Source organism: Erinaceus europaeus, chromosome X (assembly GCF_950295315.1).
Source record: "Erinaceus europaeus chromosome X, mEriEur2.1, whole genome shotgun sequence".
Classification (NCBI taxonomy): Eukaryota; Metazoa; Chordata; class Mammalia; order Eulipotyphla; family Erinaceidae; genus Erinaceus; species Erinaceus europaeus.
In genome coordinates, this window is record NC_080185.1 from 115,301,097 (window position 1) to 115,318,993 (window position 17,897).

The 17,897-nt window shown below is 42.4% G+C and overlaps 1 protein-coding gene across 1 annotated transcript in view; it reads right to left on the reverse strand.

Moving 5' to 3' along the window:
* PHEX (phosphate regulating endopeptidase X-linked) overlaps window positions 1-17,897 on the reverse strand; it is a 256,270-nt gene that overhangs the window by 229,957 nt on the left and 8,416 nt on the right. The window contains exon 3 of the mRNA XM_060183651.1: window positions 8,152-8,313. Coding sequence (XP_060039634.1) covers window positions 8,152-8,313 — 162 coding nt within the window. The remainder of the gene's footprint in view (window positions 1-8,151; window positions 8,314-17,897) is intronic.

The window sequence follows — 17,897 nt, forward strand, 5'->3', positions numbered from 1 at the left end:
AAATTTGGAAAGTTTTGTAGAAAGGAAATTTCTAGGACATCCAAACACATGACTACACCCAGCCTTTAAAAAAAATTCTGCTTCTTGGAGAGAACAAGAAATAATTTTATTTTCCAAGTTGAAATCTAAGCCTTATATGCCACTTTTTTTTATATTTATTTAATTTATTCCCTTTTGTTGCCCTTGTTTTTTTTTTTTTTTTATTGTTGTAGTTATTATTGTTGTTGTCGTTGGATAGGACAGAGAGAAATGGAGAGAGGAGGGGAAGACAGAGAGGAGGAGAGAAAGACAGACACCTGCAGACCTGCTTCACCGCCTGTGAAGGGACTCCCCTGCAGGTGGGGAGCCGGGGTTCGAACAGGGATCCTTATGCCGGTCCTTGTGCTTTGCGCCACCTGCGCTTAACCCGCTGCGCTACAGCCCGACTCCCCCCTTATATGCCACTTAAAGAAAAGAAAAAAAAACTCACAAAGCCAGGTTGCTGACTTCAGTAGAGGGCAATTTTTCATCAGCCAGGTCTGTCAAATCTATTTTATTTCACAAATTGGACAGCCGTATCTATGTGTTCTCTATCAGCCAAAAGAAAAAGGTATTCTTTTGATTGGCAGTATTGGGTTTTATTTTTAGATGTTCTCTCCTTTTATCAAGGGTGAGGGAAAATATCTAGACAGTATTCAATATTTTTGAAAGCACATGATATTTACAAAGGATAAGACCAGAATAAAACTTACAGCATTTGATAGACATTCCTTCATGGGTCTCAACTGTCTTTGAGACAAAATAGAAGTACAAAGGACAAATATTTGCTGAGAGTCTGCTATCTACCAGGAATTGGACTGGGTAATTTATATAGGTCACCTCCTTTAGCCTTCACCAACCCTATGAAATGGGTATTCTTATCTCCATTTGAGAGATAAGGAAATTGAGCTAGGTCAGAGAAGTAATTGGGCAAAAGTGACATGGAGGATAAATGAAAAAGAAACAAGGATGAAAATCAAGCTCTTAGACTTCAAAAGCCACGTTCTGAGAGGTGTAATCTGGATACAACCTTTTAAGTGATGACACAGGAACTAATTAAACAAATCACACTAAGTCCACGCAAAGCAGTGACAACAAATGATGGTACAGGTCTGTTTTAACTGACATGAAAATATATTACCATGCCAAGTAAAATGAGACCACAGAGTATATTATACACTCCCTACTGAGATCTACATATATGTAGGATAGCATTTAAAAAGTTAGCACTGAGTAGTGGGATTTGAAGTATGTTTCTTCTTGTTATCCATATAAAGTCAGTCTACCGTAAGACTGCATTAAGTGGGTGGCTGGATAGACAGACAACACACAGAAATAGGATATAGAAAGTGATACAGATAGAGTTTAAACTTCTGTTTAAAAAAATAAGATTGTTATCAATCTGAAATTTGGGGATCTCAGTACACTGAAAGCTACACATGTGCAACATACTTGCAGAGCCAAAAGAACATAAATCTATCTGTATATCCATACTTACACATTTACTGTTTCACTGTGCGAATATACAGATTATGTATAGAGAGAGTGAGGGCGAGAATGAAGCAATACTACACAGTTGCAGATCGAGCAAATGTACCAAAATGGTCACCATTCAGAGCTACAAGCTAAAGGGTATGTAGAAGTTTCTGGTATTACCTTGTCAGCTTTTCAAAAAGTTTGAATTTATCTTGAAATTTAAAAGTTTGAAGAGGGAATGCATATTTTATAAGTCAGACAGAGAAAGAGAAGCAATGTACGACTTCACACGTCTGTGAAATATAAAGAAACAGAGAAAAGGAACAAAACAAAAGCAAACTCTTAGATAAAAGATGAATAGACAGAAGTTGAGAAATAAGAACAGAAGCAGAAACAAAGCAGAAGTTGGACCGAGTTTGGTGTACTACACCAAAGGACCTCGGGGGTCTGGGGGAGTTCTGGTCCTGGTCCTGGTGCATGATGGTGGACGAGAACTTGGGCTGGGGTGAGTGTTTTACAGAAAACTGAGACATTTTACACATATGCCAACAACTGTATTTACTGTAAATCCCCCCAATACAAAAATAAAATAAAACACTGACAGTTACTAGAGGGGAAGAGGGCTGATGGTAAGTAAAAACAGAAGGGCAAGTGCTTGTTGGTGAAAGAAACTCAACTTCTGGTGGTCGATCTTGATGCAGTGTTTACAGATTCTGTAGAATCACAACACTAAATACTTGAAACAATGTTGTAAGCCCACAGTAATGAAAAAATATTTTTAAAAAGAACATGTGCATATTGTATAGTCCAGACACATACATTTCGTGGGGCCAGGTGCTGGCTCACCCAGCAGAGTGCACTCACTATGGTGCATGAGGGCCCAGGTTCAAGCCCCTAGTTCCCACCTACAGGGGGGAAGCTTCACAAGCAGTGAAGCAGTGTTGCAGGTGTTTCCCCTAATGTGGCTCTCTTCCACCCTCTATCTCTTTGTGTCTCTCATCTTCTGTCAAGAAAATGACCACCAAAAACAATGAAGTTGAGCAGATACCAAGTCACATGATAACCTCGGTGGCAAATCAAATAAATTAACTATAAAAATTAAAAAATGGAGGGAGGGTCAGGCGGTGGCGCAGTGGGTTAAGCGCAAGGACCAGCGTAAGGATCCCGGTTCGAGCCCCCGGCTCCCCACCTGCAGGGGAGTCGCTTCACAGGTGGTGAAGCAGGTCTGCAGGTGTCTATCTTTCTCTCCCCCGTCTTCCCCTCCTCTCTCCATTTCTCTCTGTCCTATCCAACAACGAACAACATCAACAATGGCAATAATAATAATAACCACAACGAGGCTACAACAACAAGGGCAACAAAAGGGGGAAAAATAAAAATAAAAATGGGGGGGTTGGGCGGTAGCGCAACAGGTTAAGCACATGTGGTGCCAGGCGCCAGGACCGGCTTAAGAATCCCAGTTCGAGCCCCTGGTTCCCCACCTGCAGGGGAGTGGCTTCACAAGCAGTGAAGCAGGTCTGCAGGTGTCTGTCTTTCTCTCCCCCTCTCTTTCTTCCCCTCCTCTCTCCATTTTCTTTCTGTCCTATCCAACGATGACATCAATAACAACAGCAATAGTAACTACAACAATAAAACAACAAGGGCAACAAAATAGAATAAATAAATAAGTAAATATTAAAAATAAATAAATAAAAATAAAATGCAACAGCAAACACATACATTTGGTCCTTACATTTAGTACTACGTGTGCTCAACCACGTGGACCACTGCCCAGCTCCCACAAACACATGCACTTGGTACTAAGATGATGCTAATTTAAGAAGAGACCCTCTGCTCCACCATCTCCCAGCACCAAAAGAGCCCTTGTCACAGAAGAACCTGGAATTTTTTTGGTTGTGTGAAGCCTCCCATTTTGTTTCGTGAGATCAACAAAGCTTGAAAAATTGAGTTTGACAAACCTACCACACCAAGATCCAAGGACCAATGTGAATCATGAATACAAACACAACATACAAAATACAGCACTAGCTTACTCGGTTCATAAAATTCTTATTCAACATCTTAAAATAACCATATATTCATAGACAGGCTTTATTTCAAGATTGTAAGTTTAGTTCAATATTAGAAAATCTATAGGAGTTAAAAGAGATGCGCCATCTGAGTTTCTTGATAAACAGGAGAGACATTCTTTCTTGAGCAATGGCTTTTGCAAACTAGGAGTAACAGAACAGTAGAACACAATAAAGAATATCAATTAGAAACAAAGACAAAATATGCAAGAGGGGCATAAATACTGGAGGCACTACCATCCACGCTAGAAAGAAGAGACTCAGGCCTTTACCAGTGCTATCATGCAACACTGTTCAAGGTTCTCGCCAATATATTGGGTTACTGGAAAAGTCACGACTTTTTTTGCATAGAAAAACACAGATAAAATAATGTCATGACTTTTCTAACAATCCAGTAGTAAAAGGAAAGGTTGAGACATGACAATTATTTCTTCATATCATGGCATTCTGTACAGAACATACCAAAGCAGCCACCAAAAATCTATTAATTAATAAGATGCTTCTAAACTGATTCAAGATAGATATACCTTTATGTCAGACATCAAAGGTTAACAACTTTATCCATGTGGGTCAGAAAGTAAATTATTTTAGGGGACCAGGTGGTAGGGAACCATGTGGTGGCGCACCTGGTTGAGTGCACATGTTACAATGCACAAGGACCCAGATTCAAGCCCTCAGTTCCCACCTGCAGAGGGAAAGCTTCACAAGTGATGAAGCAAGGCTGCAAGTGTCTCTCTGTCTCTCTTATCTCCCCCTTCCCTCTCAATTTCTGACCGTCTCTCAAATAAATAAATATAACTTAAAAATTCAAAAAAGAAAGTAAGTAAATTATCTTGGGCTTTGCAGGCCATATGGTCTCTGCAGCAACTACTTATCTCTGCCATTGTGGTGAAGGAAAAAAAATCCCTTTGACGAGATCTAACTGAATGCATGCGACTGTCTTCTAATGAAACTTTATTTATAAAACAGACTGCACTTGACCCACAAGCCAGAGTTTGCTGACCTTTATACCAGAAATAACAGTCGATAGGGAAAGGTTACCTTTTTAAACAACAAGAAAAACTACATGGAGATCTAAGAATAACTTTCCAAGGGGTGATTTGGCTACATGCATATCTAACCGAAATTGCTAATGCTTTCAACATAACTGCAATTCTGGGAGTTCATGCTAAGGACATATTCAGATAAAGAAATAATGATGTGTAGACATGGACATTTGTCACAGGGTTATTTATAATAAGAACAGACATGTGCTGACAAGCTACATTATGAGCAAGACATTTTTGAAAGCAGACTGTAAAGAACTATGCATAATGTTGACTATATTTTAATGAATGGATATGAGGTTCTGCATAAGTACACGGACATGAAGAACAGCCCAGAAAGATATGTACCCAATTGCTTCGTAAACAGTTGTTTCTAGGGGAGAATTTATAACCAAGTTTCTTCTTATTTTTTGCATGTTAATTTTGCTTTCTTGTATTTTTTTCTTTATTTCCTTTTGTTTCCCTTGTTGTGTTATTGTTGTAGTTATTATTGATGTTGTTGTTGTTGTTCTTGGATAGGACAGAAAGAAATGGAGAGAGGAAGGGAAGACAGAGAGGGGGAGAGAAAGACAGACACCTGCAGACCTGCTTCACTGCTTGTGAAGTGACTCCCCTGCAGGTGGGGAGCCGGGGGCTTGAACCGGGATCCTCACGCCAGTCCTTGTGCTTAGCACCACCTGCGCTTAACCAGCTGAGCTACCGCCCGACTCACAGCTTTCTTGTATTTTCTGAACTGAGCTTGGAAGAAACATTTTAAAAGAAGCAAGCAGACAAAAATCTCCCGGGCTACTTCTCAACAATTTACTCTTATTTCTGTGAATTTTGAAAGAGCCCATGTACAGCGTCCTCCTCAAAACAAAGTATGGTAATATTGACTTTAATTTTTTTAATTAAGACAGCCTTAGGAAGTTCCTTCAATTACTATAAACTACTTCATACTCTGAAGATTAAACTTTTTTGGCTATGTAAGGTAAAAAGGAACATATATCTGGAAACTCGTGTCATTCTTATCTTTCAGTGATCTTTCTGAAACAGTTGTATGCAATGTGTGGATGAATCTGTCTTCTAAGAAGGTAGAAAATCAGAGAGAAGGGAAATGAGAAATGGACAAGAATGGTAGGTGACTGACCAACGTGAGTAAATAACCAGTAGGGAAACAAGCACTAGTAAAAGCATTCCTCCAGGGCCTGCTATGTGGGGCTCTCTCTCAGCAGGTGAATTAGGGGGAAACCCTAACAGTATTGCCAGCTCACTTTCTTTTTTTGAATTTTTAAAATATATTTGTTTTATTTTTAATGAGAGAGAAAGATACAGAGAGAAAAACACAGAGAGACACCAGAGCTTTGCTCAGCTCTGGTTTATGGTGGTGTGGGAGATAGAACCTGGGAAACTGAAGCCTCAGGCATGAAAACCTTTTCACATAACCATTATGTAATGCCCCGCCTGCAAATTCACTTTCATAATTTACAAAGATTTAGTGCGGGCCTCCTAGTAGACAATTTAAGTCCATATGATTTCTATCTAGCTGTAAAATGTAGTCACATTTTTTCCTTGCCATGAATAGTTTGTATACCATGGTGTATGTAGCCAGTCCAGTCACTTGTGATACTATATACAGAAACTGATGCAGGGCTGCTGAAATAGCCCCCCTGGATAGTGGGCTACTTTATCACATGTCACACAGGTTCAAACCTGGCCCTCACCATATTGAAGAGGCTTCAGTGCTATGTCTCTTTCATTCTCTCTCTACCTTTCTGTCTGTAACTTTAAAAAAGAAGCCTGAAACATATGTAATTAGCATAACATAAATCTAGGTAGGAGGGCTGGGTAGCAGCGCACTCATTGAAGCACACATAAGGACCAGGTATGAGCCTCTGCTCAAGCAGTGAAGCAGGTCTGCGGGTATCTCTCTTCATCTCTCCCTCTCTATTTCCCTCTCCACTCTCTATTTGTCTATCAAATAACAACAACCAAAAAGGAAAATGGCCACCAGGAGCAGTAAGTAGATTTATCATGCAGGATGAGCAACAGTGATAACTCTGATGGCAATTTAAAAAAAAAAGTAGGTAAAATTGAGATATATAAGGAAAATGTTTAATCTTTTAACTTTTCAGAAAATCTTTTTTTTTCAGAAATTCTTTCTAGGTGGCATAACTCAGCTATCAAAAAGAAAAATATATATTATATACATATTTTTTGCTTTTTCAAAATAGATATCTTCATTGACCTGGAAGTCTTCACATTTACCTCTTCAAGTGATTTTCTTCTTCTTCTCTTTTTTTTTTTTTTTTTTTTGCCTCTAGGGTTATCACTGGGGCTCGGTGCCTGCACTATAAATCCACTGCTCCTGGAGGCTATTTTTTCCCTTTTGCTGCCCTTGTTTATCGCTGTTATTATTATTGTTGTTATCATTGCTGTTGATGTTGGACAGGACAGAGAGAAATTGAGAGAGGAGGGGAGACAGAGAGGGGGAGAGAAAGACAGACACCTGCAGACCTGCTTCACCACCTGTGAGGCGAACCCCCCTACAGGTGGGGAGCCAGGGGCTCGAACCAGCATCCTCATGCTGGTCCTTGCACTTCAAGCCACGTGCGCTTAACCCGCTGTGCTACTGTCTGAACCCCTTCAAGTGCTTTTCTCCAGCAGCTCAGAATGAAAATTAAATCAGAAGCAAACAAAAGGGGCCGGGTAGTGGTGCACCTAGTTGGAACACACATGTTACAATGCATTAGGACTCAGGTTCAAGCTCCCGGTCCCCACTTGTGGGGTGGGGGAGGCTTCAGGAGTGGTGAAGCAGCTCTGCAGGTGTTTCTCTGTCTCTCTCCCTCCCTCTCCATCACCCCCTTCCCTCTCGGTTTCTGGCTGTCTCTATCCAATAAATAAATAAAGATAATCTATAAAAAATTTTAAAAGAAGCAAACAGAAGACTGTAAATTGAGGACACTTTCACCTTTTAAGGGGGAGAGGGAGGAGAGAGAGAGAGAGGGAGAGAGAGAGAGAGAGAGAGAGGGAGTGTGTGTGTGTGTGTGTGTGTGTGTGTGTGTGTGTGTGTGTGTGAACTTGTCATTACTGGAGGCCAAGAGTGAAAAGGCAGCTTCCCCAGAGCCAATTTAGAAGTTAACAGGAACAATATGACAAGCACAAGGTCATCCAGAGTTCTCAAAAGTGACGTTCAAAGACGATGAAGTGTTAAGTACATTTTGTAAACCATGGAAATCTAGGACACAGTAAGCAAGTGGTGAAGTCTGCTCTGAACGCAACAAATAGGTATGCTAATATAACAATTTCCACTAACTATTCTTTTGCTCTCAAACTCAATAAAATGCTATTCACCCTTCAGCAGTAACAACCTAGTCTAGGCTTGTGTTGAAACATGGGAGACTGAAAATCCACAATGTTCCTTCTTCCCTTTAAAAACCTTAGAAATGAATTTAGCATAGCTAAAAAAAAATAAGCAGCTGTGCTTCAAGTTCAAAGCTATGGTTTTCCTGACAAACATTGCCCTCTGTAGAGTGCATCACCAAACCCCCGTAGAAACTTACCCTTCAACTTGAGGTCGACATTATGTCTCAACCAAGGATAAACTCCATAACTTGGCATATCTTCAGGTATCGGATTACTGTTTATCCAGCCATCACAAGCAAAACGGAAGAAATTATCACAAGGGTTCACAGACAGATTTACTTTACTCAAGATGGTAGCCGCTATTTAAAAAGAAAATCACAGGATTAATAACAAGCACTGAACATTGTATACCATTCTCTTCCAAATAAAACAAACCATTTCATATCAAACTGGTCCCAAACCATGACTTAAGTATCTCCCCTTAAATGACTCCCTGAATCAACTTCATCATATTATATTATGGCATTCAGAGTGAGTGGGTAAAAGTATAGTGGTATTGTTGCTATTGGTTTTTGCAGTTCGGCCCCTACCATCTGTGGAGCATGGGCTAGGAATGCCAATGGTCAACTGTTGACACACATGCACACAGAATTTCCTTTCATCCCTCTAAACCCTCTATGGTGACGTTGTCATTTTTCTCTTCAATCTGTAGCATCTCTCCCTTGTCTTGAATCTGGGTTGCCTTGGGATTTGTTGACCAGAAGGTTATGAGTTTCAAAATTAGGTGTAAATAGTTCTTGCACTTTTCTAGCCTATAAACTCCCTTTGAATGGAGCCCTGAGGCTTCCCTTTAAGAAGTCTCCTAGCCCTCAACTAAATCGACCATGCCATGTTGCCACTACCTTTGTGTTTTGGATAATATCCAGACATGTCAAGCTTGAGATGTCAGTCTTCCAACTCCAATAATCTGGTAAGACCTTTCCTAACACATGGGATTATCTCGTTCCAGTTCAGATGGCACACTCCCTAACAGATTACTCATTCTAGATATAGGCTGGGGCCTAGGGGGTTGGGTACATGTATACATGTATCTGTAAGTCTGGGACAACTATATACCTCAAAGTAAAAGTGTTTAATAGGGTGCCGGGTGGTAGCACAGCGAGTTAAGCACAAATAGCGCGAAGCGCAAGGACCAGCATAAGGGTCCTGGTTCAAACCCCCAGGTCTCCACCTGCAGGGGGTAACTTCACGGGTGGTGAAGCTGGTCTGCAGGTGTCTATCTTTCTCTCCACTCTCTGTCTTCCCCTCCTCTCTCAATTTCTCTCTGTCCTATCCAACAACAATGACATCAATAACAACAATAATAATAACCATCATAATGATAAAACAACAAGGCCAACAAAAGGGGAAAAACAGCCTCCAGGAGCAGTGGATTCGTGGTGCAGGCACCAAGCCCCAGCAATAACCCTGGAGGAAAAAAAGTGTTTAATAGTCCTCTATGATTAGACTTAGACTTCATAAGCTTGGCAGTCTAGTAGAATGGCCTAAAGAAGGCACCATACATTTTCTAGTCAAATATTTCTAACTTAGGCCTAAACACCCTCCTCTCCTACCCCCTATTTCACTTGCCTCAGTCACTCTATCTACTCAACTAAACTACACAAAAGAAAGTAAGATATATCTCCTAATCTCTTCTGACAGCATCAACATTAATGTCACCCCTTGATAATCTTTTGAAGTCTTTCTAGTTCTGTTCTAAACAATGACTACATCTTCCTAGACAACATTTTTAGTCCACCTCCATGTTAACTAGCAAGCTCAAGAAAAAATTACTAAAGTCATGGGCTCCTAGGAATATACCTAAAATAGACTTCCATGGTTTTTGGGGGGGTTTTTGGGGGTTTTTTGCCTCCAGGGTTATTGCTGGGGCTCGGTGTCTGCACTTCGAATCCACTGCTCCTGGAGGCTATTTTTTCCCTTTTGCTGCCCTTGTTGTTTATCGTTGTTGTTATTATTGTTGTTATTACTATCATTGTTGTTGCATAGGAGAGAAAGAATAAGAAGACAGAGAGGGGGAGAGAAAGATAAGATACCTGCAGACCTGCTTCACTGCCCATGAAGCGATCCCTATGCAGGTGGGGACCCAGGGGCTCGAACCAGGAATCCTTACACTGGTCCTTGTGCTTTGCACCATGTGTGCTTAACTAGCTGCACTACCACCCAGCCCCCACTTCCATACTTCTTAACCATCCTAAAATCCCTATTTTTATTTGTTCTATTTCTACTTTCTGGTTCCTGCTGACTAAACATTTTGTCCTGCTTTATATCTTAACTGCCCTTCAGACACCAAGTTGCAGATGCTACTATGATTCCATCCTGAACACCCTGAGCAGATGACCTCACCTATGTGTCCTAGAACCTCCCCTCCCCAAAGCACTACCCCACCCAGGAAAGATAGAAACAGGCTGGGGGTATGGATCCACCTGCCAATGCCCATGTTCAGTGGAAAAGAAATTAAAGAAGCCAGAACTCCCACCTTCTGCACTCCAAAAGGAAGTTTGGTCCATACTCCTAGAGGGCGAGAAATATTAGAAGATGACCAGAGAACTCTGAAACCCAATTCCATCAGGACCCGGAAAGAGAAGAGGAAAAAAGGAAGGACATTCAGAAGTAGCAATGGGTTTGTATGTGTTACTTAGAAAGGAAGAGAAGGCAGGACCATAGAAAAAAATGAGAATATATATATATGGAGGTAGATAGTTAATTATAGAAATAATAGTCAAGAGCAGGGGTAGATAGCATAATGCTAATGCAAAGAGAGTCTCATGCCTGAGGCTCCAAGGTCCCAGATTCAATCCCCACACCACCATAAGCCAGGGCTGAGCAGTGCTCTGGTAAAAATATATATATTTATATTTATATATTTATTATATATATAGTCAGGCCATATCTGTGACTTTGGGAGAATCACTGCAGTTTTCCAATAGAGGGAATGGGGACATAGAACTTCGGTTGTGAGAACGGTGTGGGGTATACCCTTGTTATCTTGTAGTTATGTAAATTTTTATTAAATGACTAATAAAAAATGAAAAAGTCTTCTAAAGGGGGTGAGAACACATGAAGAGCCAAGTCAGGGTAGAGAGACAGCTCATTCGGTACAGTGTGCCCAACCTGCAGCCCTGCCACCACATGGGAAGTGCTATGGCATCAGAGAAAGCTTCAGTGCTGTGGTATCTCTATTTCTCTAAATGAATGGAAAGGTAGCCTGGGGTAGTAAGACTATGTATATGTGAGGCCCTGGCTGGAGGAGGAGAAAGAGGAGTAGGAGGAGGAAGAGGAGGAGGAAACGCAGCAGCAGCAGCAAGGGCCAGACATGGGAATGAGACCATTATCAGGCTCACCCCCCCCCCCGGCAATGTGACCCTCCAGCTGAACACCTGACTGAGCTTCAACAATATCTGCAGAGAAGCCCCCACTAAGCCCCAGAATCATAAAATACTAAATCACTAATGTCAGGTCTCTATTGCTCCACTGTGGTTTGTTTCACAGTAAAGACTAACTGAAACAGAGAAACCGCCCCCTGCCCCCAGTCTTCCCTTATTATTTTAAAAACAATTACAACAAAGCTTTGCAGAGATGTGGAAAACTGGGTATTCACTGCCAGGCTGCTAGCCTGGCCCCACTGACTGACTGACTCTCAATCTTTCTTATTCTTCTCCTCCTTCTCCTTCTCCTTCTCCTTCTCCTTCTCCTTCTCCTTCTCCTTCTCCTTCTCCTTCTCCTTCTCCTTCTCCTCCTCCTCCTTCTCCTTCTCCTTCTCCTTCCTTCTCCTCCTCCCCCTCCCCCCCCCTCCTGCTTCTGCACGCCTCTCTCTCTCTCTCTCTCTCTCTCTCTCTCTCTCTCTCTCTCTCTCTCTCTCACCAGAGCACTGCTCAGCACTGACTGATGGCAGTGCTGGGGATTAAACCCAGGATCTCAGAGCCTCGGGCATGAAAGTCTTTTGCAGAATCATTATGCTATCTCCCCAGCCTGCAAAGACTCTTTATTAAGGGAGAGGCATGGCCAGATGAGGGCAATGTGGGGTACTCTGAATGAGGGGGCTCAGGTCTAGGATATCGGACAGAAGACACAATAGATGGAGCAACAATTTTCCTCTTTTAGAAGGAAACACACAGTTACATCTGGAAGGAGAGTCCATAGGTAGGAAGTTTGTGCAAGTCTAAATATGTATACAAGAGCTTCAAAACCAAGTAACTCATTACAAAATGTGATGATTCTAAAATTCCTGATATTGAAAACCAAATCGCTCCCAACTGTCATACAATTTCTGGCCACCAATCTAGCATAAAGAGATGCATTTTAAAGGATTTTATTTTAAAGGCAGCCAATATTTTAATGGCATTGGGAAGATGACATTCTGGGTAATTTTCATACTTTAATTAATGCCAGAATACATGTTTGTTTGAAGTAATGAAAATCCAATGAGTTTCTCGACTAAATGTGAGTGATCTGCCAAAAAGAAAAAAAAAGTGTAATCTGCATAGATTCAGATACACATATTACATTTTGGTTCCATGTGTGGTTCACCTAAGTTATAAGTAATGGCAGATGTTTCTCTAATCCAGATCTTATATGAAAAATTCACGTTTTTGTCCTATTTCTTCTTTTTTTTCTTTCTTTTTTTTTTTTTTTTTTACCTCCAGGGTTATTGCTGGATTTCGGTACCTACACTACGAATCCACTGCTCCTGGAGGCTATTTTTTCCATTTTGTTGCCCTTGTTCTTGTCGTTATTACTATTATTGTCATTGTTATTGTTGTTGCTGCTGGATAGGACAGAGAGAAATGGAGACAGGAGGGGAGACAGAGAAAGGAAGAGAAAGGCAGACACCTGCAGACCTGCTTCATCGCCTGTGAAGGAACTCCCCTGCAGGTGGGGAGTCAGGGGCTTGAACCGGGATCCTTATGCCAGTCCTTGCACTTTGTGCCACTTGCGCTTAACCCACTGCGCAACCTCCCGACCCCCTTGTCCTAATTTCTATAGGACTTCAAAACCCCCACTGCTTTCAAGAAAGAACGGCAAAAAGAAATCAAGGCAAAACAATTGGTTTAGAAGTTTGATAAATTCAAAAGTTCATTTAGTAGTTTCTTCTTTCAGAACTAATTCAATTGTCTCAATTTTACTCACTACTATTTTATCATCAATATTTAATAATGCAAATATGCAAGAAGAGACAAAATCCTCCTTGCAGTTTGTCCTTATAGTTATTCTGTGCAGCCACAGAATGAATCTGTTAGGAGACTCCTCGGGGACACAGACTGTACAAGTTTCAGTTACGCACAATATTTATGCTGCACAGAGGAATCCACACACACATTTCTATTTGCATAAGCGCAATCTTTCTGGCTGCCTTCCCAAACCATCCCTGCCCCCAACCCCTCAACTTCATCTTCTCCATCTCCTCTTCAGTGTTCTCGAAAGTCCCCAAAAACTGCAAGATCAGCTCTGACCTCAGGCCTGACGGTGAGGGGGAAATGCATCATTCACTCTGAATTTGGAGCCAAGCCGAGCAAGTGGGAAAACTCTGGCTTCAGCCTCTCGATCTATCATTCATGACTCACAGCTGGGCATAGGGCTGTACTTTCTGCAGGGGAACTGTGACTTCAAATTGCGAGGGACCCTAGTTGTCAAGACACTAAAACTCCTTTCCCCCGACTCAGCTCCATGGAGAAAATCCAGGGAGTCTTGTTTTAATAACATAAATACGATGATGCAGGAAGTCTGTGGCAGGCCAGGTCATTGCTTAGAAGGACAATTGCCCTGTGGTCTCTCCAGGAGTGGAGGTGGAAACAGTCCTGTTTACCAGCCTGAGTTTATAAGATTCACCAGGGGGGTCGGGCGGTGGCGCAGCAGGTTAAGCGCACATGGCGCTAAGCGCAAGGACCAGAGTAAGGAACCCAGTTCGAGCCCCGGACTCCCCACGTGCAGGGGAGTCGCTTCACAGGCGGTGAAGCAGGTCTGCAGGTGTCTGTCTTTCTGTCTCCCTCTCTGTCTTCCCCTCCTCTCTCCATTTCTCTCTGTCCTATCCAACAACGAACGACATCAACAATAGCAATAATAACCACAACAAGGCTACAACAACAAGGGCAAAAAGGGGGGAAATGGCCTCCAGGAGCAGTGGATTCATGGTGCAGGCACTGAGCCCCAGCAATAACCCTGGAGACAAAAAAAAAAAAAAAAAAAAAAAGATTCACCAGGACTCAAGGGAGAGGCTGGTGACAATTACTTGTTATTATTAATAATGATGACAATGTCATAAATACTGAACATTTCCTCTGTGCCTGGAACTATGCCAAGCCTATCTGAGGCAACTTCAAAACCATCAGCCTGTGGTGGGAATGCAAACTGGTGCAGCCCCTTTGGAAGACTGTATGGAGAGTCCATAAACGAACAAAAAAGTTATGACCTTATGACCCAGCATTACCAGTTAGACATTCATCCAAAGGACACACAAACACTAATTAGAAGGGCCATATGCACTTCTATGTTCATAGCTGCATTATTCACAATAGCCGAAGAGAGGACGCAGCATAAATGCCCATCAACAGATGACTGGCTAAAGAAGTTATGGCACTGCTGGGGAGACAGCATAATGGTTATGCAAAAAGACTTTCAGGCCTGAGGCACCAAAAGCCCCAGGTTCAGTCTCTAAAACCAACATAAGCCAGAGCTGAGCAGTGCTCTTATAAAGAAAAAAAAGTTATGGGTATTCCATGGTATACTACTCTGCAATCAGAAACGATGATATTGTGTCCTTTGGGAAAAAACAGATGGAACTGGAGGTGATTATGCTTATTGAGATAAGAGATGAAAAACAATTACCAGATGGTTTCACTCATATGTGGAATTTAGAGAACTGATACACATGAACTTGGGAAAAAAAACAGAAGCAAGCAAACTATTTCTAAGACTTGTGAGAACTATAGTGATTATCTCTGGGAGGTGGGTGGGGACACAGAATTTTGGTGGTGGGTGCACTGTGGAACTACATACTGTAATTTTACAATTTTGTTTATTTATTTATTTATTTATTACTGGATAGAGACAGAGAGAAACCGAGAAGGGAGGGGGATATAGAGAGGGAGAGAGACAGAGAGACACCTGCAGCCCTGCTTCACCATTTGTGAAGCTTTCTCCCTATAGGCGGAACCAGGGGCTTAAACCTGGGTCCTTGTGCACTGTAATGTGAGCACTTAACCAGGTGTGCCACTACCTGGCCCCTAATTTTACAACTGTGTAACTACCATTAATTACAAATAAACATGGGGAGGGGACATCAACCTGTCTGCCGTTGCCCACTATCTTCAGTATGCCCTTTCCTCATCTGTTTCCTTGCAGTCTTTTGCAAGCTGTGATTTTAAAAGATCTGAAGAGAAGAAGAAGGAAGGAATTATGGAGAGGAGGCGCCCCAGAAATGGTCGGCTCCTGCTTATAAAAGGTTCTGAAGGTGGTCAAACACCTCCTCCTCTTGTGAATTCTGTACCCGGTGGCTGGGCCCCACCCCACATCTTTTTTTTTAAATGTTATTATCTTTAATTGAGAGGGAAGGTGGAGATAAGGAGAAATTGAGAGGGAAGGTGGAGATAAGGAGAAAAATTGAGAGGGAAATTGAGAGGGAAGGTGGAGATAAGGAGAGAGACAGGAAGACACCCGCAGCCCTGCTTCACCACTTGCAAACCTAGGTCCTTGCGCACTGTAACATGTGCACTCAACCAAGTGTGCCACCACCCAGCCCCTCTGCCCCACATCTTCAGGGCACATGCCTCTCCCTTGGCCACAGTTCTCCTGGGATATGTGCTTGTCAACTTTTCTGCAGACCTCCAAGTGTTGGGGGGCTCTGGCTACAGTAAGGAGGACTGTATCCCATTGAGTCTTTTACTATAGAAATAGCAAAAGTCGATGTCTTGTTTGTAATATTAGAAAGTCATTTACCAACACAAACATTAAAAACAGGACAATCAGGCATAAGAGATGAGCTGACCAGAGGGGACACTGTCAGATGTCATTCTCTCTGTCTCATTATGCTTTGTGATAAAAAGGTGCTACTCATGATGTAGTCCTCCACACAACCGTCTCAGACTGTACTCGGACAGAAGATTCCTGAGTTTCAAAACTCCAGATTCATACCTCTGCAAGAACCCTGCCAGAGTACAAGTACTGGGTGACAAGAAATCTAAAAACCTGTCCTCTGACAGCCCCACCTGGTACCCTAACCTACTAAAGCCCCCACCCCCTGCCTCTCTCTTTACCAGAGGAATCACCAGGCCAACTGCTCCAGGTGGAAAGAAGAAAGGTTCAGGAATTCCCAAGCTCTGTCGCCTTCCCAGGGAGGAGATGAGTAAGCTCAACTGGTTGTCTTGCAGGACTAGTATTATGAGAACAGAGCAAGACAGGACCAAGATTGAAGAGGATTACTCCCAAATGGAGAGAAGCCAGACACGAACTGAAGTCCCGCCCTGCCACTAAGTCAGGATGTGGGCCCGGGAACATCAGGTTTCAGCCTCTAGGGGCTTGTGCACCTTCACCTGTAATTGGGTCTGGTGAAAACACACTGATTTCATGGGGTTCTTAGGAAGATTTCATTTGATGGTGAGTGTTTTCAAATATTGATATTTAGCAGCCCAGGAGGTGGCACAGAGGATAAAGCATTTGACTCTTTATCATCAGGTCCAGAATTCAATCCCCACCATCACATGTGCCAGAGTGATGCTCTGGTCCTCTCTTTCCCCTGCTGTCACTCATAATAAAACACTTTCTTAAAAAAATTAAAACAGGAGGCAGGCAGTGGAGCACCTGGTTAAGCGTACACATTACAGTGCACAAGGACCCAGGTTCAGACCCCTGGTCCCCATCTGCAGGGGGAAAGCAGGGCTGCAGGTATCTCTGTCTCTATCCCTCTCTATATCCCCCTCCCCTCTCAGTTTCTCTCTATCTCTATCCAGTAATAAATAAATATTTTAAAAACTTAAAATAGGACTGGCAAAATAGCTCACTTGGAGAGTGTGCTGCTTTACTATGTGCACAATCCAGGTTTGAGCCCAGTCCCCACCACACTGAAGGAAGCTTTAGTGCTGTCCTCCTCCCTGACCCCTCTCGCTTTATTGCCACCAGGATTATCGCTGAGCACTAGGAATCCACCTTTCCCAGCGGCAGCCATTTGTTCTCCTTTCTTGTTTTGACAGGACAGAGAGAAATTGAGAGGGAAAGGGGAGGGACTGAAAGATAAACACCTACAGAAGCATCCCCCATGCAGATGGGGAGTAGGGGTTCAAACCTCGGTCCTTGTGCATGGTAGTATGTGCACTTAACCGGGTGTGCTGCATCCCAGCCCCTTATGTGGTCTCTGTCTATATTACTCTCTATATCTGCCTCTCTGCCTTGTATGTCTCTAGCTTTAAAATAAGAAACATATACTATATATATATATAGTGGGTGGAGAAGATAGTTCACCCAGTAAAGCACACGTCTTGTGGGTTCAAGTCCCGACACCATATGGGCACACCATATACGGCACTAGGGGAGCTTCACAGATGGTGGAGTAATGTTTGCTTGCTTTTCCTCTGTCTCTATATATTCATCACTTAAGAATAAAATAAAAGAGGACCAGGTGGTGGCACACCTGGTTAAGCGCATGTATTACTGTGCACAAGAACCCAAGTTCAAGCCCCCAGTCCACCACCTGCAGGGGGGGAAGCTTCACAAGCAGTGAAGCCTTGCTGCAAGTGTCTCTCTGTCTCTCTCCCTCTCTGTTTCCCTCCCCTCTCAATTTCTCTGTCCTATCAAAGAAATGAATATTTTTAAGGAGTGAAACAAAAGAGACCTCCAAGACTATATCTAACCCATTACCTTTGTATAAGGCATCCAAGTTGAAAAGCTCTTTCAG